The sequence below is a fragment of the Zootermopsis nevadensis genome, unplaced genomic scaffold, assembly GCF_977971745.1.
Source record: "Zootermopsis nevadensis isolate Lab colony 2312 unplaced genomic scaffold, Znev_1.0 Znev_ptg000011l, whole genome shotgun sequence".
In the NCBI taxonomy this organism is placed as follows: domain Eukaryota; kingdom Metazoa; phylum Arthropoda; class Insecta; order Blattodea; family Termopsidae; genus Zootermopsis; species Zootermopsis nevadensis.
In genome coordinates this window covers 15209128-15235950 of record NW_028259143.1, presented here as the reverse complement: position 1 = coordinate 15235950, position 26823 = coordinate 15209128, and the positions used below count along the sequence as shown (strand labels likewise).

General features: G+C 40.1%; 1 protein-coding gene across 4 annotated transcripts in view; it reads right to left on the bottom strand.

The window, feature by feature from the left end:
- The window catches only part of LOC110828943 (protein FAM13A), a 132575-nt gene that overhangs the window by 17940 nt on the left and 87812 nt on the right, over positions 1-26823 (bottom strand). For all 4 annotated transcript variants that reach the window (XM_087347442.1, XM_087347440.1, XM_087347439.1 and 1 more), the window contains exons 6-7: positions 1214-1438; positions 281-467 (exon numbers count right to left, since the gene is read on the bottom strand). In XM_087347442.1, coding sequence (XP_087203568.1) covers positions 281-467; positions 1214-1438 — 412 coding nt within the window. The remainder of the gene's footprint in view (positions 1-280; positions 468-1213; positions 1439-26823) is intronic.

Here is a 26823-nt window from a genome sequence, read left to right as displayed (position 1 = left end):
CTAACTGGCTGGGACATATGAGAAGGAATGGATTAATGAGTGATATCACCGAAGGCCAGGTTGAAGGAAAGAGAGGACTAGGAAGAAGATTGATACAGCTAACCGACGACCTTAAACAAGGAAAGAAGATGACGTTCCAGGAATTAAAGCGAGAAGCCAAGAATAGGGAAAACTGGAGAGCTCGTTTTGGGCAGAGCAATGGACCTGTCGTAAGACAGAACACTTAATAATAACTCTTCTTCATTAACAAAAAAAGTTCATATTATGTAGAGGAACTCACCACCCCATGACCCACCGTGGGCTCGATCAGTTCTGTGAGGAAACTTTTGCCACTAGTTTTGCTGATGTTGCTGTTATTCTTCCCACCTCCCTTTACAAGAGAAAAGTCTTCGTGGCTACTGACACGACGGATGCTATCCTTACAATTAACGCTTCCTTCTTCGAGGGGCCGCTCTTCCGAATTTGATCTGGTGAACAAAATAAATTATTTACATTATGTAGGATTTAAGGTTGTCGCGATGGCAAGTATAAAGGTGGCTCGATAGAATCTTCTCGGGCAATCAGCCGGGTCAACTGGTTACTGTGGTGAACCGACGTTTCGATAACCAACTGTCCCCATCATCAGGGTTCTGATGTGACCGGATACCTCGGAAGTCGCCTGTGGCATGACAGGTACGGCGCTGAAAGAGGTCGAAAGCCTACTTCACATTTATGTGGAAAGAAAATATGTCTAGCGCAGATAATCCACGTCCTTCATTACATATAATTCTTTTAAATTAGTTCGGAATTACAGTCGGTGCTGGCGTTCATTCGCTGAGCTGGTCCAAGACGCAATTTGTGCTGTGAAAGTGACAAGAATTTGATTCTGAAGTGTTCTGATGACGGTGTAACACAATCTGCGTTGTCGGGTTTTTGGACCCTGTCCTTTATATGATGTTATAAAATGTGTTTCGAGGATTGGATCTGACCTCATCTTCAGATGTAGTGAATGAGCTAAAATACAAATTACTTGTAGTGATTGGGGTTAGCTCATTCTAATGGAATCCACAGAGTAGGCGCCGCCTTCGCTACGCCTGAAGACGAGGACAGATCCAGTCCTCAAAATGTCGTGTCTTTTATAACATCAGACAGAGAACAAGGTCCGAAAACCCTACAATTCACAAGGATTGGTCCTATGATAAACTTCCAGAGGCAACAAACTCTTGGCAAGTACCTTATAACCTTCCTCTCTTGACTCTGGGAGTTGAAGCTCTCGTGGCGTTCCTTCCTCTTCCGGTGCTGGTGCTGATTTTTATGGCTGCTAGCGGGTGCTGCCACCACTTCAGCTGGTCCACCGGATTCTATAGGTGTCTTGTGTGGTGCAGTATGGATGCTGGCATCAGTAAACAGATGCAGGCTGCCTTCTCCAACTGCAGCCTGGATTGCTTGATCAACCAGCCTGAAATTTTAGGTTAGGTTTTAAAATATCAGTTCAATCTAAACAAAAATGATTTTAATGAAAAATGTAAATATCTTAGCATTAATGATGGTCCATTTATTATTTCATCTTCTTCTGAAATGCACTTCTGTTCACATGCATTAAACATGTAGAGTCCATTTATTTATAACAGTGGTATTCAACCTTTTTTGTTCGCCTACCCCCAGATATAATTTCACTTCAACTTTGTACTCCCAAAGTTGTTGGTGTACAGTTCAAGTTATATATAGTATATAATCTATATCTAAAATAAATTAAATAAATTACATTATCGATTATTCAGTGTTGATCACAAAATAATTCTTTTTGACGTAAATACGTCTATACGGAAGGGTCTTTCAGCAAACAAGTGAAAGGAAAACGTGTAAGATCCATATCAACAATTTGTAAATATGGACTGACAACAATGGTCAGCTTGTATGCATTGTTATGTTACCTACGAAACGTCATCTGTTTACTCGGCATTGTCGTGTTACATTACTGCCGTCAACAATCCGCTTTCGTTATTGCGGAAAGAGCTCTGCTGTGAATCGCTTGTAGAAGTGCGTCGTACAGTAGATAATTTTGTGCTGGTAAAAACGTTTTACAATATCACAATTACTTACCTTATATAAGATTTATTAAGAAATCTATTGTTGCGTTAGTTTGTTGCGTCATACTATGTACAAGATGGCTGACCTTGAAGCAAAAGGACTCCATAACGTAGAATATATGAGACAGTGCAGGGAACATAAAAAAATTAAAGTATTAAATAATGAACTCCAGAGGGTATGGTCAATGGTGAAAAAGTTTTAATTGTAACCACAAACTTATTTTGAGTCATTTGAGAAATTATACAAAAACGTTTTCAGTTATGGACACAGAAAATCGTAATACAATGCCCATAATATTGGCAGGAGATTTTAACATTATTTTAAAGAAGGAGGAAAATCAAATTGAATAAAAATTTCCTTGGATATTATCCATCGTCTAGTAAATATAAAACGTAAAACGACGTTTCGGAGATGGGACTCTATCTCCGTCTTCAGGTTCCTACACAGTTGGGCCCACAAGATAGAGCTAATCCCTATCTCAGGACCTTTCTTGGATATTATCCATCGTCTAGTAAATATAAAACGTAAAACGACGTTTCGGAGATGGGACTCTATCTCCGTCTTCAGGTTCATACACAGTTGGGCCCACTAGTTAGAGCTAATCCCTATCCAAGGAAATTTTTATTCAATTGACTCTTCACCATCGTCAAGAATTTTTAGATTTGATAGGAAAATCAAAGCTTTCTCACATTTATGGAGAAAACGTTTGTCTTAATGTTGATGTCAAATCCTCAATGTAGTACTACTAGATCAAAATCTTGTATAGATATGGTGTTTCCACGATATGTTGATACTCTAAAATGTATAAAGCCAATATATAAACTCCTTACCGTATAGACGTATTTACGTCAAATTATCCGGAACCGTGGTTCCACTATAACTTTTTTTTTTTAAATTTCACGTACCCCAGGTTTAATACCACTGATTTATAACAAGGCATTTCTCACATAATTCCTAAATATATTATAATGTGATATAATGTTAAAAATGGTCACTCCCTTGTGCCTGTTCGTACAAGCACAGTAGAAAGAACATTCACAAATCTGTTTGAAAACATAAATTCACTTTCGGACTTCAAACTGAACATCGGCCAGATGCATAGTCTGTTTTAACGTCAATCCCAGAGTGAAATTTTTGCATCATGTTGTGTGTGTGGGGTTAAACTTATCTGAAGAAGAACCATGAACATAACATGGAGACACACAAGTGCATGTTCGACTCATTTCATCATCAGGTCATAAGAAAAGCCACTACTGAATTGGTACAGACAACCTCAAGGCCAACATGACTCGTCTAACCTTTCAGTTCACAACCGATTCCAGCAGTTAGTCTAACTGGCCCATCCACGTACGAGTCTGGCTCGGCTCGGCTCGGGTTCCATCGAGCCAAACTCGTTTGTGTGTGGGGGTGTCACGAGCCGAGTCTGCTAGGCATGCGTGGTGAAATGATATCCGAGCCCGGCTCGCCGAGTCAGACTCGTACGTGGATGGGCCGCTTAAGTTGCATTTCTTAGTGTGGCAAGTTCTGCATTGATCTTGTCAAATGCAAAATTAATTTTTATTTCTTTTCAACTTTTAACTACAAGTATATATATATTAAATCTTGTCCGTCTAATCACAATAAATTCTTATTAAATATTAAAATATTACAATAATTAACATTTAAAATATTAAATGATGTTCTTTATCGAAATATTCGATTTACATTAGAATATTTCGATAAAGAACATCATTTAATATTTTAAATGTTAATTATTTTAATATTTAATAAGAATTTATTGATATTCGATTTACATTAGAATATTTCGATAAAGAACATCATTTAATATTTTAAATATTTTAAATGTTAATTATTGTAATATTTTAATATTTAATAAGAATTTATTGATATTCGATTTACATTAGAATATTTCGATAAAGAACATCATTTAATATTTTAAATATTTTAAATGTTAATTATTGTAATATTTTAATATTTAATAAGAATTTATTGTGATTAGATGGACAAGATTTAAATAATATTATATCACAATATGACGCAACTTTACCATCTCATTTTAACTACAAGTGTCAAACAGCCAAATGTGTTAAAAGTCACAGGGAAAGTTCCAATAAAATACCTGAAACCTGTGTTACGCTCCACAAAAACAGATTCCTGGTATTCTGTAAGGGCAACCAATCAATGCAAACTATTGCAAACTTGCCAAAAGTTTTGAAAATGAAGCAGGTGTCTCTTCAAGCTCACAATATGACAAAAAAAGACGACTTGGAAAGTTACAAAAATTGAGCAGGCCTACTTTGTTTCTTCCTCGAACAAAACTCTGGAATCATTACAGGAGCCATCACTTTCCACCAGAAAGTTGTCCCAAGTGAAGTATCCAAAGACATTTTTTAAAAAAAAAGTCAAAGGACAATTCAAAAATATCAATTTTTTTCGACTCCGGTGGTGGCAATACAGTTCAGGTGACACTGAAGTGATAACGGTTGGAAGAAATGTTTCACAGAACAGGAAAAAAGAGTAAAAAAATCAAATTTTACAGTTTTTCCTGTTCCAATAGGAAAAAAATCAAACAAAGTTCAAAGCCTCAAATTACACAGTTTAGACTTTCAAGAAACTCGTGGTTGAGAATGGAAAATTTGTGAAGCCTGAACGCAAAATAAGGAAAATTGCTGTCTCCTGCAACAACTGAAATGGGGAAAGAATTTTATGCGTAATAAAATCAGCAGGATGATGTCACAGCTACTGACAGAAATTCTGCTGATAAATGAAAACATATTTAACTATGGACTTGAGTGCACAACCTGAACATGTACACAGAACTGAAAACTCCAGACCATATGAGCTACATGAAATGGTCACCCACCCTTAATTATAATACTTATCAAAACATAAAACTGATTATTTCGGGTGCAATACAACAAGTTTGACTAAACAGAAATTAAAAACTTCTGATTGTCAAAAACTCAGGTACTTGTTGGTTATGGGGACACAAAACGGTAGAGTCGAATATCTGGATTTGGATTGGACGGAAAACTGCGCATGCGTAAAGCATACCCGTATACTCGGTTGTTCATGTGACGGCGTACAAATGATAACGGCGATATTTTTAAAACGATTATAAAATCTATAAGTGAATTTTGGCCTCCGGCGACAGGTTTTAACAACAATTAACATCTCACGCATATCCAAATAAAATATAATAACTTTCAAGTATATGTAATTTATCCACACACATTAACCTAACATAACATAACCTAACCTAACCTATTTTTATAGCGATGTGTCCCGATAACCCACAAGTACGAAAATTCATGAGTAATGTGCCAAGTATGAGCTGCTACAAAGCAGAGTGAGGGACTGAGAACATAATAAAGAATTAACGTAGACTGGAAGACAGCAACATAGATAACATAGTGTACAGATAGATAGATAGATAGATAGATAGTGAATCAACTCTAGAAACAGCCATGTAATCTTATAGTGAATTTCCCAAATATTTTGCTGAAAAGTTACAAATCATAATTTGTCACTGTTTCATAGTATGACAGCAATCATGTTACTATAAAGAACTGAAGTTTAAACTCGAACTGTAGAAACTGACATTTGTGGTCTAGCGGTTAGAACGCTGGCCTTGTAATCCTGGGGGTCTCGGGTTCGATTCCCGGCGGTGCCCGAATTTATAACTTGTGTTGGGCAAGGCCGTGGTCTAGGCAACACGGAGTTTTCCTCCGTGGCATCCCAACAATTACTCCATTCACACACAGAAGAAGGCAATGGCAAACCACTTCTGGATCATCTGCCAACAACGTATATGAACAGGTCCCAGTCCGAGAAAAGGATGGAAGGATCCTGTTCATATGGACCTGTCGTCACACTGAGAATCTATAAATCAGGCTTCCCAAACTGTAAATAACTACATGTAATTTAAAGGAAAAAGTAATTTCAGTATTTTAATTACTAAACCCGCTATATTTCATTGAAGTAAAGAGTTTTCTGGATTTTTGTCCGCGTTTTTCTGTGTTGTGCTGTCCTGTGTACAGTTTGAGGCCTTGCGACAGGCCGATCCCTCATCCAAGGAGTCCTACCGAATGTCTATAGATCAAAACCAACGTAAAAGTTGGGACCCTCAGTGTTCAGGAACTTGAAGAACGGATCGTCCCACGTATCCCCAGTTGTATTATCTATGAGGTTTACTGTAATCTTTCATAATGGTGTTCAAAAACAACATTTCTGTAACCTGTAGTTACAAAATATATGTATATTTGTCACAATATATCTCATGAGCTTTGTTAAGCATACAGACGTAGGAGACAACCAAAGTAGCCACACATATCTCGCTCCCTCCCTGTTCCTGTGTCCAGAGTACCTCATCGACCCATTCCTGACCCAAAATTACCCCGAAATTTAATTCCAGATTTCCAAAATTACACAACGTAGATAGGAGCTAACATTCTGGCCAGAGTCCAAGGAACTGAAACACCAAGGAATGACAAAATTTAAGATCAAATAGAAAATACGTAATATGACAAAGTACCGGGGGGCTCAGCGACGCCAACAAATTAAATTAAAAACAGTTAAATTATCAGAATCAAGATAACAAGGTACGAAAACAACGATTTAAAATGCAAAGACAGACTGGATTCATAAAACATCACTTCAAAGCTTTCAATTGGTACAACAATTAGTTATCTTAATTAGGCCCGAACAAGATACTGGAAAATTTATGGAAAACATAAAAAAATTCAAAGTGCAATTAGCGAAATTATTTGACAAAGAAAGGGAAAACTTCAGGTTTACAAAATTTCACATGTCAACAACTGCCGAAGTTCATTTTATCACAAATACATACGACGCCCAAAATCAGATCGTGAGTAATGCCTTCACGACCAAACACCATTTTCAACAAATATTAAGGCAGTAAGAGTCTTGCGGTATTTGTGAAATTTTTAATGTAGAATGCCAATTTCTTTTTCGTGTCCAATACACACCATTCAGCTTGGTGTGCATTGGTGGTTAGCAAAATTCACGACCCATCAGTACATGGGTTCGATCGAGACAGCGACATTTAACGCTCCTGCTGTGACCCCCATTTTGCGAGATGATGACGAAAGTGGAGTAATTGTTGGAATGCCACGGAGAAACCGGGACCACGGCCTTGCCCAACACAAGTTATAAATTCGGGCACCGCCGGGAATCGAACCCGAGACCCCAGGATTACAAGGCCAGCGTTCTAACCGCTAGACCACCTCATCTTATTATTATTTAGTGTTCTGTCTGACGACAGGTCCATATGAACAGGATCCTTCCATCCTTTTCGCGGACTGGGACCTGTTCTTATACGTTCTTGGCAGATGATCCAGAAGTGGTTTGCCATTGCCTTCTTCTGTGTGTGAATGGAGTAATTGTTAGGAGCCCCCGGAGGAAAACTCCGTGTTGCCTAGACCACGGCCTTGCCCAACACAAGTTATAATTCGGGCACCGCCGGGAATCTAACCCGAGACCCCAGGATTACAAGGCCAGCGTTCTAACCGCTAGACCACCGTAATAAATACATAAGACACATTAATAACATTTTTCATTGAAGCAAATAAAAAATATACTGCAGAATAAGCCGGGCATATTTTTTTAAATGAAAATTAATCCAATGACTGACAATTTACAGCTGTTCGGGGCAATGATCATGTTCATTCCCGAGATTTTTGAATTGAGGTAAAACATTAAAAAGAATGTGCTTCAGATGCTCAAGGCACTGAAGAACGGGTCGCCAGAGTATCTAAGTAAGAATATCGGAATTTGTAACGTAATTAATAACTGACAAAACTCTCATGGGACCGAAAGAAGTCAGAGTATTCACTTACCTCGTCAAACAGCACAGCATGTGTAATAATAATAATACCTTTCACAGTATGATGTAATTTCGCACAAGGGAAACAATTTAATATTTACGAAGGCGTGTCACTATTTACTAGGTTCAAACTTCACATTTACACGGAAATGCTTCTGTCTGATTCAACACAATTAATTTAGTCTTTCGTCACTTTGGATTTTGACATGAAGCATCACTTACGTATTCTAAAACTTCACAAAAAACACGCAAACTTTCAACAACCTTGAACACTAACAACTCGTCCTGCCGGCACCCGGCGTATGACTGACGGTCAGATAAAAAGCCACTCCGCATTTAGATTCAGATGTGCCTTGCTAATACGGAACGAAACGAAGACGTAATAGTTACGCCATTAGTAAAAGAGGGGATGGAGAGTGGCGAAGAGGGAGTGCGTAAAGATAACTCACTCAGTGCTGATTGTAAGTACTGAAAACGGGAGTGAATAAAGACGTATTCGTGAACATAGAATTCAATTCCTCTGACATATACCAGCTTCGTATTTTTAGTCTGTGTACCAGTAGCATCAACTGTTTGAGGTTAAGTACGACAAGGGTGACATCTTACGTTTATTTTTCAAAACACCCTCAGCGACACACAAGCAGCGCTCACGCACCTGGTATCAGTAATTGAAACTACAAGAACGTTTCTGAATGCCTTTAAATTCGCCTTAATACACCAGTTAATACACGTAATAGCACAAATTCAACACTTGTTTCTAATAAAAAATAATACCCACTACATGTTAAGAGCCACGGTGGTCTAGCGGTTAGAACGCTGGCCTTGTAATCCTGGGGTCTCGGGTTCGATTCCCGGCGGTGCCCGAATTTATAACTTGTGTTGGGCAAGGCCGTGGTCTAGGCAACACGGAGTTTTCCTCCGTGGCATCCCAACAATTACTCCATTCACACACAGAAGAAGGCAATGGCAAACCACTTCTGGATCATCTGCCAAGAACGTATATGAACAGGTCCCAGTCCGAGAAAAGGATGGAAGGATCCTGTTCATATGGACCTGTCGTCAGACAGAACACCAAATAAATAAAATAAATACTGTATTTCGGACTTCTTATAGTGGGAGGAGGGAGGAAAATGTAGAATAGCTTAATTCCAATAGAGTAAACTCATTTTTGATATTTAGTGTTTGGCACATGAACGTTATATCTGTATCTTGTATGAAAATTGTGAGCCTGTTTAAAATTTGTCTACTGTCCACTATAAACGATAATAATGAGAGCACGAATTCGCTGGCTAGTTTTACGATGAATTCTTCTCGGGCTACTAGCCGTCTGTCTCACGCGAAGACGGAGACAGAACCTGCCTCCGAAACGTCGTGAATTTTTTTAAAAAAAACAGTCGATGGAAAAAGTCCTGACAACACATAATTTTAAGTGGACAAGTCCGGATCACCACCGACGAAATCCATAAAAGTGGTTCCCAAACCAGTTCATATGAAGTTACTAGTAGTGATTATGTAGCACGAGAAGCCAACGATTGGGCAGTCTGAGCAATAACATATGCGGGTGGTGTTCTGTAAAGGAACTGAAGATCTTGTGATTGTTGGTTGTTTTTCTTGGACGTGTGTAAAACGCGAGTTTTAAAGCTCAGATTATTATAAATCTTCGTGGTCTCAGTCAGAATCGCCTTTACGCTGTTTAAACTCGCTGGGAGTTAAAAAATGATTCTGCCCATGTTTAAAAAACGTTTTTTTAAAAAAACCGTGAAAATATCAGCTTTTCTGACGTTCTGTTTTACTCATCAACTCGCGAACGTAGAAGAACGCTCACTGTGTCTTGTACGTGGTAAAGTTCTTTCAAAGGATAGTTTAAATACAAGAAATATGAACAGGCATTTATCAAGAACACAGGCAAAGATGTTTTTGAAAAGCCTCTGTGTTTGTCAACATAAGTATCTCCATTAAATTAACCATCAAGTTGTGACCGATCTCACTAATCTTGAGAGCAGTCTTAAAGGTCGCTATACAGACTTCATCGTCTCTCAAAATGAATGAGTCAGATTCGCAGTTGCAGTCAGCGATACGACACGTCGCGTTCCTATAAAATCCCAGGAATCTCTGACAGAACTTGCCTGCTATCTCTCTCTCAGCAGCAGAATCAAGAGTAACTTCAAGGTCGCAGAAATGCTGCTATTAATAAGAGTGTGGCGAGCTATTAATAAGGTGTCGTGATTTTGAAACTCGCTCTCAATGTTCGTCCCGTTGGCAACCCTGCGCCTTTCCTTACCTACTGGAACATCACGACACTTCCTAATGGTGTAACACGTGAGATCCGGAGAACAAGAACCAGTCTTATTTTTAGTTCTGAGATTATAAACCAGTCTCGTACCTTGTACTAGAGCGTCATACTGTGAACTAATATTTTATGTTCATTATTCACGTAACAAATACTTCGCGCCTTGCGTGTATCACATTACTACACGTTTCGGGCTTATCAGTCCATTCTTCAGGTGTCTCTTGATCATTCTTGACTCTTTCTAACTCTGAGCTGCATTTACAGTGTTCGTTCTTTTAAGTTAAAAGTAAATGGTTTTTGGCCGGTGGAGAAGCTAGCGGAGCTGGCGGACGGGCCTACTCTGTGTACCTGTGGTGGCACGGTCAGTGTATTTCTTTTGTTTGGGCGTTCAGTCCGAGACTCGCTCCTAGCCTTCCCCTTGAAAATTCCACCGGCCATAAACTACTGCGCCGACTATAATATATTGAAATGTCTTGAACATTTTCTGTACAGAGTGTTAACAGAATTCGTTACGACTGGAATAAAATATAGACCCTCACGAAGACTACTCATTTGATTAAAATCCGACAGAGTTCACAATATGTAACACATTAAAATGGCTACAACCTCTTTTTTGGACACGAAACACCAAGGCATAAAACTTGGTAACTTGAGGACCACGACCCAGCACGTTCAACAGTGCAAGAGTGCGTTAAAAAAGAACAATAAATATCTGAAGATGGGCCAATCAGCCTGAAACACGTGGTGACGTGTTACACGCAAGACATGAATTATTTATAGACGGCAATGTTAAACGTATATAATAATTCTTGTTTGTAACGAAGTGAGAATGCTACTATATATTTTATTTTCACTTCGGGCTTTATCTTGACAGGGAGTTTCATACATCTTCCTAAGTAGAGTCTACACTTCGCACTGTGAGTTTACAGAATTTCCTGAGATTCTACACCGATTTCCTCTGCAAATAAAATGAGAAGGACCCAGTACAGCCTACGTATTGGTGCTTTTGAAGATGGCCAATTTACAACCTACGGCTTGTGTCGAGAATCTGACGGATCTTGGAGGCATTGGATGGGGCGGGATGGATTGGATTCATCTGCCTCAGGATACGGACCAGTGGCGGGCTCTTGTGAACAAGGTACCGAGCCTTCCGGTTCCGTAACACATGGGAAATGCCTTCACTAGCTCAGCGACTATCAGTTTCTCAACAAGGGCTACGTTCCATTAAACTAGTTTGACATTAACTGATTTACCCAACATATTTACGAACCCTACGCAAACATTAGTACCACGATCCGTGTTTTCTAGACATTCAGGCGAAAACGATAAAAAAAATTGTTCATCGGTCAACCCACCTCTCAGATCTTTTACCAACAGACCAATGTTCATAAATTTGGTACAAACGACACGTCATTAGAACCAGCCCCATCTTTTACGTTTGAATTTTTACAGTTGGAAACACAACAAAGGCAGAATCACGATCTTTAGGTGGGACCAGCTCTCATATGGTGTGTTGTTGTTGTTTTTTAAGTGTTCTGTCTGACGACAGGTCCATATGAACAGGATCCTTCCATCCTTTTCTCGGACTGAGACCTGTTCATATACGTTCTTGGCAGATGATCCAGAAGTGGTTTGCCATTGCCTTCTTCTGTGTGTGAATGGAGTAATTGTTGGGATGCCACGGAGGAAAACTCCGTGTTGCCTAGACCACGGCCTTGCCCAACACAAGTTATAGATTCGGGCACCGCCGGGAATCGAACCCGAGACCCCAGGATTACAAGGCCAGCGTTCTAACCGCTAGACCACCTCATCTTATTATTATTTAGTGTTCTGTCTGACGACAGGTCCATATGAACAGGATCCTTCCATCCTTTTCTCGGACTGGGACCTGTTCATATACGTTCTTGGCAGATGATCCAGAAGTGGTTTGCCATTGCCTTGTTCTGTGTGTGAATGGAGTAATTGTTGGGATGCCACGGAGGAAAACTCCGTGTTGCCTAGACCACGGCCTTGCCCAACACAAGTTATAAATTCGGGCACCGCCGGGAATCGAACCCGAGACCCCAGGATTACAAGACCAGCGTTCTAACCGCTAGACCACCATGGCTAATGGTGTGTTGGTATGACAATAGACCTTTGAATAACACGACTTCCTGATAAAACCCTTTTGTAGAAAGTAAAACAATAGAATACTGAGAACAGAAATCTACATTTAGCTCTCGGTTTGACGGCAATAACCAACAGGCCCTTGGAATCAGACATTTTAAATCTGGTAAGCAGACAGATCACACACACACGGGTCTAACTATAAATTTTGTATAAAATCTAGTTTATAAGCCAAGAATTAAACAAAAAGGTGAGTAACCTTGGAGTTATGTCCCGACAAATTTAACGTACAAAAAATCTGTACTCAAGTAATACATTTGCAATTGCAATCAAAAAAAAAACTGACTCGACCTGGACTCGACGTAAGACTGTCTGCCCGTGTAAAGCAGAGTGAATGAAGGTAAATATTGTGTGACGTCACTCTGTAAACGATTCGTCGAACTATTTTATCGCACAAACACAAGGACTATATATGTTTTGCAACAGTAAGTCTCCTTAATCTGTTAACATCTCTTTGTATTAACTGACGATGTTGTAACAAGATGATTCAAAAGCCTTTGTTTGAGTTGACACTGTCATCTGATAAGAAAGTCTGTGGAAATAAAAAGATAACAATTTTGACATATCCTGCAGTGACTGAGTCCGAAATTTAAAAAGATAGTTTCGAAGAAATTTCGGTAAATTTTGTAAAATGAATTCACAATGAGATAAATACATTGGATACAACTTTGCTGCCACAGATTACGATGTTCTGTTGCTTTCTGTTCGAGATACCACGAATCAAAATCGATTTATTCCACTGAATCAAAATCGATTTATTCCACTGAATCAAAATCGATTTATTCCACTGAATCAAAATCGATTTATACCGCTGAATCAAAATCGATTTATTCCACTGAATCAAAATCGATTTATTCCACTGAATAAACTGACGTGGCACAACGCTGAATGTGGCAGCCGAATGGTTAATATTCGTGCTTCGTGTTCTGGAGGATCCACGTTCGGTCCAGAAACCGCAGATTTTTACAGAAGTGTCTCGTGGATTCCTTCTTTTCGTCAGGAAAATGTCGAGATATTACGTGAAAAATTTTCAATGCTGTTCCCAAGTCATTAATCATCCTACCTTTCAACACAAGGTTCTTTTTATTAAAAATTCTGAATTTAATAAGAAACGGGTATTGGTCGGGAAGCCTGAGGGGAAGAGACCCTTGGGGAGACCTAGAAGTAGATGGGAGGACAATCTCAGGTGGGATCTATGGGAGATAGGAGTTGAAGGAGACTGGATTTTGTTGACCCAGGACAGGGTCCGGTGGAGGGCTTTGGTTAATTCGGTGATGAACCTTTCGGGTTCCCTAAACCATCTGGTTGGTTGGGTCCACTATTTGGGAAGCCTGAGGGGAAGAGACCTCTGGAGAGACCTAGACGTAGATGGGAGGATAATCTCAGGCGGGATCTGTGGGAGATAGGAGTTGAAGGAGACTGGATTTTGTTGGCCCAGGACAGGGTCCGGTGGAGGGCTTTGGTTAATTCGGGGATGAACCTTCGGGTTCCGTAAGCCATCTGGTTGGTTGGGTCCACTATTTGGGAAGCCTGAGGGGAAGAGACCTCTGGAGAGACCTAGACGTAGATGGGAGGATAATCTCAGGCGGGATCTATGGGAGATAGGAGTTGAAGGAGACTGGATTTCGTTGGCCCAGGACAGGGTCCGGTGGAGGGCTTTGGTTAATTCGGTGATGAACCTTCGGGTTCCGTAAGCCATCTAGTTAGAAAAAGTTCGTTCGATAATTTGCTAGCCAGAATAGGACAAAAGAACATGAAAATCTGTTATAGTTTCGGTATTTAATACAAGGAAATTAATGAAAATTACAAGTGAAGATCTCGATATTTTTGAAGGGTTTTTCCATTACGAATGTCAAGCCAAGAAATGTAGGATTTCAGGTTTTCACGCCAATTAAAAGTCTCAAGGGTTAAATTATCCCTACCAAGGTGATCTGCCTTCAAAGATAAATTCGCACAGGTTCTACCCCTTTCGGAAATCGAACCACGGCCGCAAACAACTATAGCAGAAAGAGTCGGACAAACTAGTTGAAAGATTGCCACGAACAATTCATGTCTGAATCTGCTGACGATTTGTTCTGTTCAGGAAGTTAATTTCCTTGTCCGGTCACGAAGAGAGAGAGAGATGCTGGATGCTGAGCTTGTAATGTTCCCGGTTATTATTGTACACACAAACGCCGTCTTCCTCCTCCAGCTGCAGGCATACCAAGACTCTGGCTTACGTAGCATCGGCCACATCCGGTCCTGCAGGACTCCCGCCCACCGAAGCAAACATTCCGACGCACTTGCACGTTTTGCTACATGAACCATTTTCATTTTTCCCGCATTCACGCCGACCGTTATGACTAGGGTTCGGATGTTCATGACGTATAGTTTTTTAAGCTTCTATTTTTATTCTAAACTAAAATGAAACACTAGTTGAGTTATTCTAATCACAATTAGTCTGTATTTATTTTGCATATAAATGCATATTTAGGTAATTTTTATGTGTTCGGTCACATTTGTAGTTAAATGCATATTTTGTTTATATTTTGAGGATAAAATGCTTATTCTGGTTATATTTTGAGGATAAAATGCATGTTTTGGTTATATTTTGAGGATAAAATGCATGTTTTGGTTATATTTTGAGGATAAAATGCTTATTTTGGTTACAGTTAGAGGATAAAATGCATATTTTGGTTATATTTTGAGGATGAAATGCATATTTTGGTTATATTTTGAGGATAAAATGCATATTTTGGTTATATTTTGAGGATAAAATGCATATTTTGGTTACATTTAGAGGATAAAATGCATATTTTGGTTATATTTTGAGGATGAAATGCATATTTTGGTTATATTTTGAGGATAAAATGCATATTTTGGTTACATTTAGATGATAAAATGCATGTTTTGGTTATATTTTGAGGATAAAATGCATATTTTGGTACATTTAGGGGATGAAATGCATATTTTGGTTATATTTTGAGGGTGAAATGCATATTTTGGTTATATTTTGAGGATAAAATGCATATTTTGGTTACATTTAGATGATAAAATGCATGTTTTGGTTATATTTTGAGGATAAAATGCATATTTGGGTTACATTTTGAGGATAAAATGCTTATTTTGGTTATATTTTGAGGATAAAATGCATATTTTGGTTATATTTTATGTATAAACTTTTACTTGTAACTACATTTCTCAGACACTTACAGTGAATCCTTCGGTTGGTTAAGATGACGAAAGTGAAGTGTTCTGAAAGTGCGAAATTAAGAGGTTTTGTTAAAGATTTCGGCGAGGAATATTTTAGTTCTGATGGTACAATTCTGTTCTGTAAACTTTGTGAAGTTAAAGTTTACAGCTGGTAAGCGATTTAATGTGCAACAACATTGCGATACGGCGAAACAAAAATAATTTGAGCCGACAAACCGGTCATCAAAGCGAGCAATGACTTCCGTTCGATAACACGACAACAACTTCTCCATCAGACAAATAATCGGAATTTTCAAAGGACCTGTGTGAAATGACGGGCGTCTGCCAACTTAACAAAGTGAACAATGAGCAGTTCAAATTTTTATTGGCGAAATACATGACTCGGGCATTTACAACTTAAAGCGACTGAGGTTTTTGATTTAAATTGCTATGAAATCAAGTAATATAATATGTAAATAAATAACATGATTGAAATACAAAACTTTTTTTTAATTTTAGTGAATATTTTTTATAACAAATTAGGTCACATTTTGCCTTTTTTGGGGCATATTTGCATGCATATTTCTCGCTTTATTAGGTCATGAACATCCGAACCCTAGTAATGACTAATTTTGGGAGCCACGTGATTCCCGTGTAGACAGACTTACGCGAATCATGGCATATCTTTTGACAGGATTCTAAGAACATGTCCTACACGAAATATTTTTCAAGTTGACCCCCAGCGTTCGAACCGCCGAACATCTCACCCAGTCACTGTGACGCAGGTGAACAATTTCGATAAAAATAGATACTCATGGAATGACGTAGTTGGAAAGAGGAATGCAGTCTGGCCAACTTCTACAGACGCGCCCAGTACTTCCTGCAACGTGAATTATTTCTCAACACAAAAATTAAGTCTGAGGCTAAAAGTTTATTTCTTTTCATTCACATATATCCGATTTGTTTCTAGTATGCCCTCAATGAACATGTTCTATTTGTAAAACAAATGAAATACGATAATAAAAAAAACATTAAATGCTGGACATGTGTGCCGCATTCGAACGTAGACCGGAACTTCTGTCCAGCATTCTTCCTGCGTCATGGAAACGGTTCATCAGACGAGGTGCTATAGATTTATGTGGCATAGGAGAATCGGGAAATGTATGCCCAGATTTGAGGGTTAAATACGAACGAACTATCTCGTAGTGTTCAACAAGGAACACTTGATGCACTTCGACAGTCGAAAGGCAACTGACGGGTTGGTAGGTTAGAACATGACGTGAGCAGTCACAGCGATATTCTGTGCAAATGGCAACCATGCAATTGCAGTCGTAGACCACGGCAGATTGTGGTCAAAGCAGACCGCACGATAACCGAACCGTTCCGCGATACTAGACGGAAAACAGTCGAAAGATCCAACTACACTTCGGCTCCTGTATTGACATTTATTTAAAAGGCATAATTTCTGTGCAACAGCCCTCTAGTCGACTTGATAGTAAACATTCCCCCCGCAGGGCTTTTCTCCTAGTCCGTGCACATTACCTTGCCCTTCGCCGCAAAAACTACTCTTATCGCTAGGCTTCAAAAAAAAAATCAGAAGATCGCGAAGCAATAGGCTGAGGAGTGTGGGGGGGGGGGACTGTATTCATGCGCTCCTCGGCCGGTTACGGTCGGGTCACGTGATACAAAGCCGAACTCAGCAGTGTTGCCAAATCTTCCAGCCGAGCGAGGTGGTTCACGCACTGACCTCCTCCGTCTGCTACAGCTTCAACTATCGGCTGTTGTGTCCCAGCGAATGTCAAAGCGTCACGAGAGGAGAAACTAGGTATAGTGATGTGTTTTGTTTTCTCGTGAACATGGACCCCCCATCCCCCTCAAGACAGATGCTGTAAAACACGTTTACAAATCTCTGTGTTAAAGTTATCAAAACTGACGGCAGAGGTCCCGATGTCCAAGGCCAAAGAGATGACTCACGCAAATGAAAATTTAAATCGCAGAAAATAGAAGAGAGGGTGTGACAACGTCTTCTTGAGATGGATACAAATTCAGATTGAACCGGCTACTTGTAATCCTGGGGTCTCGGGTTCGATTCCCGGCGGTGCCCGAATTTATAACTTGTGTTGGGCAAGGCCGTGGTCTAGGCAACACGGAGTTTTCCTCCGTGGCATCCCAACAATTACTCCATTCACACACAGAAGAAGGCAATGGCAAACCACTTCTGGATCATCTGCCAAGAACGTATATGAACAGGTCCCAGTCCGAGAAAAGGATGGAAGGATCCTGTTCATATGGACCTGTCGTCAGACAGAACACTAAATAATAATAAGATGAGGTGGTCTAGCGGTTAGAACGCTGGCCTTGTAATCCTGGGGTCTCGGGTTCGATTCCCGGCGGTGCCCGAATTTATAACTTGTGTTGGGCAAAGACCGTGGTCTAGGCAACACGGAGTTTTCCTCCGGGGGCTTCCCCGGTTTCTCCGTGGCATCCCAACAATTACTCCATTCACACACAGAAGAAGGCAATGGCAAACCACTTCTGGATCATCTGCCAAGAACGTATATGAACAGGTCCCAGTCCGAGAAAAGGATGGAAGGATCCTGTTCATATGGACCTGTCGTCAGACAGAACACTAAATAAATAATAATAATAATATTAAATGTCACGTGACAACAGTTTTGACCAAGTATATCGATTTCGGTATTGAGGGGTGCAGTAATGCCTTATAATTAGGAAATAAACACTCGTCCCTGTTGTGACAGAATACATTTTCCTCCGCGGGGTCTTCTGAGACACTAATCTTGCAATGAGGTACTGCTGAGACCCAATTTCCAGAAGACTGACCTACTTCCAGCCAGACGGCCTCTCAGTGGTTATTTTAATCATGCAACATTTTTATAAGTTATCACATTCACTGACCGATGTAAGAGCGTAGACTCGCCTGTTTGCTGATTACTCGCCATGTTCCAAGTCTATATATAGTTCCTATAAGGTAAACAAGGTGGTGTTCCAAAGTGAACACTGAATCTGTTGACTGTTGCCACAGCACCCCACAAACTATTTGTGTTCTACTGACAAACAAGATGAATTAAGTAAGTTTATCATTCCAAGGTCCGACTATCACAATTACCTCGGCTCGCCAAGAAACTGAACAACTCTTACGCAAAAACATAGTTTTGGAGAACACGAGTTGAAACCAATACGCCAGACTGCTTTCCGAAAGGAGAATCTGAGATTCAGCCGAGTTATTACGATGTTTCACGAACAATGAGACACTTACTAGACTTAAAAGATATAATGAAAGACTATACTCCACCTGAAGAACAGTTATAATCGTTTGCAAAACCTGTTTATGTTCATCCGCAAACAGCAATTATCAATGATCATTCAGAAAACGTCTCCGGCATAGCGGCGTTTGAAACTGAACGCAGAAAACGCTGATTCCGTGATCTAACCTACAGAATTATTTAAGAGGCGGTAACATACGACATTCTGAAAAATGCGAACGAAACACTGCGGGCCAAAGTGGAATTCCGTGGCAATTCGACGTTCCGTTTGGAACTATTTTTCTTGTGCTATTGGTACGACTGAATGCCAAGAAAATTTGTCGAAAGTTTACGCTAATGAGCGCTCAGAAGAGAATGGTCGTCCGATGACAAGTTTATTTATGTCTATTATTTATTTATTTTATTTAGTGTTCTGTCTGACGACAGGTCCATATGAACAGGATCCTTCCATCCTTTCCTCGGACTGGGACCTGTTCATATACGTTCTTGGCAGATGATCCAGAAGTGGTTTGCCATTGCCTTCTTCTGTGTGTGAATGGAGTAATTGTTGGGATGCCACGGAGGAAAACTCCGTGTTGCCTAGACCACGGCCTTGCCCAACACAAGTTATAAATTCGGGCACCGCCGGGAATCGAACCCGAGACCCCAGGATTACAAGGCCAGCGTTCTAACCGCTAAACCACCGTGGCGGTTTTATTTATGTCTACATAATATAATTATCAATATTGTATTAATAAACATACACACAACGTAAAGGAATGCTCTTTTCTAGGTTAGTCCAATTCCCCTACAATTTAGTGGGTTTGCACTCAAAAGCTGTATCAACTGCTCAGTATCAATAACATCACAAGACGAACACTACAAATCGATTTCTAACCAGTAAGAAGGAGTCTGTGTTGTCACATGACACGGGACAGATTCTTCCCGACGGGAATCTTTCAAACTGTCTGTGTCGTTGAATGTGAATCAACCTCATTTCATGTACGAATTGAGGTTTCGACGACGGTGAGTCTGAAGATGGTTGTCCTTGAAACCGTGTGCCTTACGCCATGTTCGCGTTACTTCCGAAGCCATGTCAGTTTATATCCAAAGCATCCAACTCCAAAGAACAGAACCTTGCTCGACAAGCTGACAGTCGCTCGTGTAACCCTTTGCGGTCCTATGTCGGACTGAGTCCGACAATTAAAAATCCGAGTACTGGTCCGATGTCGGACTGAGTCCGACATTTAACAATCCGAGTACTGGTCCGATGTCGGACTGAGTCCGACATTTAAAAATCCGAGTACTGGTCCGATGTCGGACTGAGTCCGACATTTAAAAATCCGAGTACTGGTCCGATGTCGGACTGAGTCCGACATTTAAAAATCCGAGTACTGGTCCGATGTCGGACTGAGTCCGACATTTAAAAATCCGAGTACTGGTCCGATGTCGAACTGAGTCCGACATTTAAAAATACGAGTACTGGTCCTATGTCGGACTGAGCCCGACATTTAAAAATCCGAGTACTGGTCCGATGTCGAACTGAGTCCGACATTTAAAAATCCGAGTACTGGTCCGATGTCGGACTGAGTCCGACATTTAACAATCCGAGTACTGGTCCGATGTCGGACTGAGTCCGACATTTAAAAATCCGAGTACTGGTCCGATGTCGAACTGAGTCCGACATTTAAAAATCCGAGTACTGCTCCGATGTCGGACTGAGTCCGACATTTAACAATCCGAGTACTGGTCCTATGTCGGACTGAGCCCGACATTTAAAAATCCGAGTACTGGTCCGATGTCGAACTGAGTCCGACATTTAAAAATCCGAGTACTGCTCCGATGTCGGACTGAGTCCGACATTTAAAAATCCGAGTACTGGTCCGATGTCGGACTGAGTCCGACATTTAACAATCCGAGTACTGGGCCGATGTCGGACTGAGTCCGACATTTAAAAATCCGAGTACTGGTCCGATGTCGGACTGAGTCCGCCACGTATTTTACGAACTGTGTCATATCATTCAAGCCTTCTTCTTTGCACAAGTTCTATCCAAGTTTTTCTGGTAAGACTTTGTGAACCTTGTAATAGTAAAAGAAGCCAGGACATCACACCAATTGTTTTGCCATACATCACATAGCGAAGGAATACCATCGGGTGTGTAGTTGACATATTTACTTATAATAGAAGTATTTTATATCTGATAAATTTATGAAACAAATATCCCATTTTCCTACAAGTAAATTCTATTTTTCACAATTATTTTGATACATTGAGCAATCCTTATCAAGCATTCTTTATATGTGGTGACTTCATCGTTTACACTTCGCGTTCTGTTTAAAATTTATGGTGCTGAACTTAGTATTAAACTTTCGAACACAAACAGAGTGAAAGGATGCATAGCTCTGATACTAAGAAATCCAACGCTTATACATCGTATATCTGCAATGCAATAATAGATGTTTAGAAGTCGCCAAAGTCTTATCTACCGCCTTGGACTTGCTTTATTCTCTAACGAAAGGCACCACTTATTACACGTCTCACTAGCGACAGTGGTACAGTCCGTGAAAAATACTTCACACGGTCAGCATTCAAACAAGAGGAACTGTGATCCTCTCAGAACATATTTTCACCATTCTTATCAAAGTTTCTTCCGTTTTATGCAAGTTATAAAAGAAAATCAAACCAGTTCATAATAGTAGTTGAATTTATACAGCTTAGTGGTATTTAAATAGACCAGCAGAGGGCAGTAATTGTGTTTAAAAAGGACTGCAAAGGGCTAATCTAATCCTTTCTTTTTATGCAATCCGCTGACTCCTCAGAAAATGCATCCACACTCATTGGCCCTGGCAAATGCTGTCACCTTCAAACTGCTCGCCTTCTGACGCAACCCGCGCATAACTACTGGAAGAAGCCTTCCCCAGACAGAGGTCGTTCACTCCTGTTCAATACACAGCCCCGAATGCCTTAATTTAATTCAAAATGGGGCCGTTTCACGAACAAGAAAAAATCACACGGATATAAGAAAGATTTGAGGTTTTTATGGCAGCAAGTCCGAAGATGGCCCTGATGATGGAGGCAGCATGGAACTTCGAAACGTTGGTAAATTTCCACCAGACTACACGGCGATAAAGGCGAGAGTGAGAAAAACAACAGTGAAAGAGGAGGTATTAATCACGACGCAGTATACGAGGTGCGATCGGAAAGTTTCAAGACTGCGCGTATAAAAACCCGTACACTTATCTCAGGTATTAAATTCATCCATCACCCTCGAAGTAGTTCCCCTGGGAGTGAACACAACGATCCCAGCGCCGCTGCCAAGCCTGGAAGCATCCCTGGAAATCTTTCTTTGTCAGCCTGTCAAGCACCATCTGGGATTCTGCCTGAATCTCTTCTATCGTCTCAAATCTCCTTCCCTTTAGCTGAATTTTCATCTTTGGGAAGAGGAAGAAGTCACACGGAGCTTAGAAAGGAAGTTGGGGTCGGTTCTTGCAAGATCTTTGAGCTCCTGACAAACGAGAAGTCGATTCTGCTTCTGGTCCTCAGACAGGAGCCTTGGCGTCGCATGTGGAGTTCTTCCTTTAGAATCAGCTGACAGGTGCCATAGCCTATCCCAACAATGTCGCACAAGTCGTTGATGGTACGACGTCGATTTTCGTAACATTTTCGGGCGTTGTGCTCGAAGATGGTCGTCCAGAACGCTCGTCATCATCGACAGAGGTTCGGCCATTTTTAAAACGTGAATGCCACACAAAAGTTTGTGCACGACCCATTGCGGACTCCCCAAATGCATGCTTTAGCATTTCATAGGTTTCCGTAGCCGTTTTGGCGAGTCTTTGGCAAAATTTGATGCACACGCCATTCCGAAATCGCAGGAGGGTCGGTGTAATGCACTACCAAAACGCCTGTAACTAAGAGACAAATGCTAATTCGATGATGCCGGCTGGCACACTGATTCACTATGAATGTAGGCCGCACCCCTTAAAGGCAGAAGCTCGTACTACATCCGGTTCGCCCTCTATTGACACAGTCTTGAAACTTTCCGATCGCACCTCGTACAATTGCCAAAAACATGAAAATGTAATAAATGTCTGGTCCTTTCCGTTGTCGTTCCAAAACACGAAGCCAGGATATTTTAGAGTAAAAATTTCGTAATGGATAATTCCTCTGATACCAGAAAGGCCAACTTGGTTTTCTGCTTTCGTAATGACACTGATGCGTTTAACGGAGTCTGAGACTGGAAATTTTCCATTCGAGGTTGTGTGAGGTACTTTCTTTCTCGATGGACTATCTCACCGAAACGTAGATATTTCCAACTCTCGTGCTTGAAATTCTAAGCAAATGTCTCTTCCCATCATGTACGTGACAAATAAATTACTCCACCCATAAAATGCCGAATCCCAACGACTGTTTAAGACAGAACTGCTTTGGCTAATCAATTAGTCACCTGACGTAATAAATATTAATCATGGCGGATATACATACATAAGAAGTATTTTACGGAAAAATTTCATTAGGATCTAATTCGACTATAGCCAATCATTATAGCCACGGTGGTCTAGAGGTTAGAACGCTGGCCTTGTAATCCTGGGGTCTCGGGTTCGATTCCCGGCGGTGCCCTAATTTATAACTTGTGTTGGGCAAGGCCGTGGTCTAGGCAACACGGAGTTTTCCTCCGTGGCATCCCAACAATTACTCCATTCACACACAGAAGAAGGCAATGGCAAACCACTTCTGGATCATCTGCCAAGAACGTATATGAACAGGTCCCAGTCCGAGAAAAGGATGGAAGGATCCTGTTCATATGGACCTGTCGTCAGACAGAACACTATATGATGAATATGACCCAATCATTATCGCAAATCATTAAAATCTGACAATAAATAGTTCTGTGTCACAACCCAATATCCACAAGCTTAATACTTTTTAACAATTCAGTGTAAAAAGTGTCACAAAGAAATATATATTCAAATAAACTGCAAAGACGGATACTAGAAATATATTCGTAAGTGAGCATGCATCGAAAAATAAAATTATATTTTCACTCGTGAGAACTTCTAGTGTAATAAATATACCCCACGTTGTTTATAATTTAAATAAAACAGATCAAACAAATCGTCCTAGTAAAATGTCGTCAGACTTCTCACTGACCCCAAATTACAAAGGCGAAGGAGGCAGCTAATAGAAACAGAGCCAACTCTGGGCCACTATCTGGGCCAACACACATTTTTTGGCTAACGACGTCTACTCGGCAGAATGAAGTCGGACTCAATAAACCTTTAGCCGGCAAAAATGTGACGTAAATATCAGTGAAAATTGTTTCCAGGCCATTTGATGTATTAGAACCAGATATTTCTGTAGAACTAACGGTCAGTGCCCATATAGAAATTATGTGTAACGAATGAATACATTACTGTAAAAATATAACCCTCCTTATCATTACAGGGAACTCTCGGTTTACGAACGAATTCTGTTCCAAGACGTTGTTCGTTATGTGTATCTTGCATTCCTGAGCTTTTACGATACGTATTGCATACGTCAGTGGTATTAAACCTTTTTTGTTCGCGTACCCCCAGATATAATTTCTCTTCAACTTTGTACCCCCAAAGTCGTTGGCGTATAATTCAAGTTATACATAGTATATAATCTACATATAAAATAAATTAAATAAATTACATTACTGATTATTCAGTGTTTATCATAAAATAATATATTTTTTTTAAATTTCACGTACCCCCTAAGATGTCTTCGCGTACCCCCGGGGGTAAATAAGCAAAGTCTTAATCAAACTTTACTCAATTGTAAAGCTTGTATAAAGGAAATATTTAGAATAAAGCCAATATATAAACTTCCTTTCCGTATAGACGTATTTACGTCAAATTCTCCGGAACCGTGGTTCCACTGTAACTTTTTATACTAACCGAAACGTCTTACGCTAACACCAGGCTGAAACTAACACGTGGTCGTAGCAGATCCGACCTTTTCATGGAACGACTCGCATTTGTTTAGTCGTCAGTCGTCCATATTTGCGATTAGCGTTGAAAAATTGGAAAAATAAAATTGCATGCAGAAAATTTGAACGGGAAGTAAATTGTACCAGAAAGCAGATTAGTAACACAAGGACGTGGGATATAAGTTGAATGTGATACGTAATTAGCAATATTTTGACATATTTTGTTGATTTTTGTAAATTGAAAAATGACATGATATTACAGTTTTAAAGCGGTCATACGAGGATATACGTGAAACTTGTTCTGTACACTTTCAAACACGAAGACCTTGGACTGTAAACACGTGCAGTGAATTCAACGGGAGAACAGAAATATTGTAATACAACCAAATTCAAATATTTCTCCTAACATTGCTTCAACTCCATGTTAATTTGTTTTATGTAAGGTAGTATATTTGCGTAATATTGTGAATTAGGTTAATATTTTAATATTTTCCGTCAAATCACAATTTTAATAAGATAATAAAATATAAAATATTTAAAATTGTAAATCGATCATTCGATGCGGAACGTGAAATGATATTTTAAATATTTTATATTTTATTATCTTATTAAAATTGTGATTTGACGGAAAATATTAAAATATTGTTTTATGTAGTAGCAAGTAGAAACATTATGAACAATGCTACGCTTGTTGCAAACAATACACATTGACTATTTGTTTACTTTGTCGTATATTCACATGAAAAATTAATTCCGTATTAACTTGCCTCATTATTATAGCTAATTTCTTCACTGAATCCATGGATTTTCTAAAAATGCTTTTCATCGCCTTTAATTCTTTTGAAAATATATTTGAAATTATCCTGACTTCGTGCGCGAGTATTAAGAGAACTTGTTTGGTTCTGTGGAACAAGAAAGAGACCTCCGTTCCCTCCAAGTTCCACGACAGACTCCGGACCCGACTGACATCGAAACCAGTTCGCCCAAAATCCCATGAGGACATTAAACTGGCAACTGGGGATACTGGCAACGACCCGTTCTTCAAGTTCCTGAGCACTGCGAGTCCCAACTTTTCGTTGGATTAATCTATACACATTCGGTAGGATTCCTTGGATGAGGGATCGGCCTGTCGCAGGACAGCACAACACAGAAAAACGCGGAAAAATATCCATGGCTTGAGTGGGACTCTAAACTGTATTCTTCCTTTTCAAAAATCATCATCAGAATGTCATCGAATCGCTATCATCGGTGGACATTTGACGACCAATCATTTCTTTGCCTTCAAAAGGCAGATGTTTACCAACGTTTCAGAGGTCATACTGCCTCCGTCATCAGAGTATGAAGATTTCTGTCTTCTGGGTTGTTGCGCTGTGTAGTCTGGTAGATGTTTACCAACGTTTCAGAGGTCATACTGCCTCCGTCGTCAGAGTATGAAGATTTCTGTCTTCTGGGTAGTTGCGCTGTGTAGTCTGGTAGATGTTAACCAACGTTTCAGAGGTCATACTGCCTCCGTCATCAGAGTATGAAGATTTCTGTCTTCTGGGTTGTTGCGCTGTGTAGTCTGGTCGATGTTTACCGACGTTTCAGAGGTCATACTGCCTCCGTCATCAGAGTATGAAGATTTCTGTCTTCTGGGTTGTTGCGCTGTGTAGTCTGGTAGATGTTAACCAACGTTTCAGAGGTCATACTGCCTCCGTCATCAGAGTATGAAGATTTCTGTCTTCTGGGTTGTTGCGCTGTGTAGTCTGGTAGATGTTAACCAACGTTTCAGAGGTCATACTGCCTCCGTCATCAGAGTATGAAGATTTCTGTCTTCTGGGTTGTTGCGCTGTGTAGTCTGGTCGATGTTTACCGACGTTTCAGAGGTCATACTGCCTCCGTCATCAGAGTATGAAGATTTCTGTCTTCTGGGTTGTTGCGCTGTGTAGTCTGGTAGATGTTAACCAACGTTTCAGAGGTCATACTGCCTCCGTCATCAGAGTATGAAGATTTCTGTCTTCTGGGTTGTTGCGCTGTGTAGTCTGGTCGATGTTTACCGACGTTTCAGAGGTCATACTGCCTCCGTCA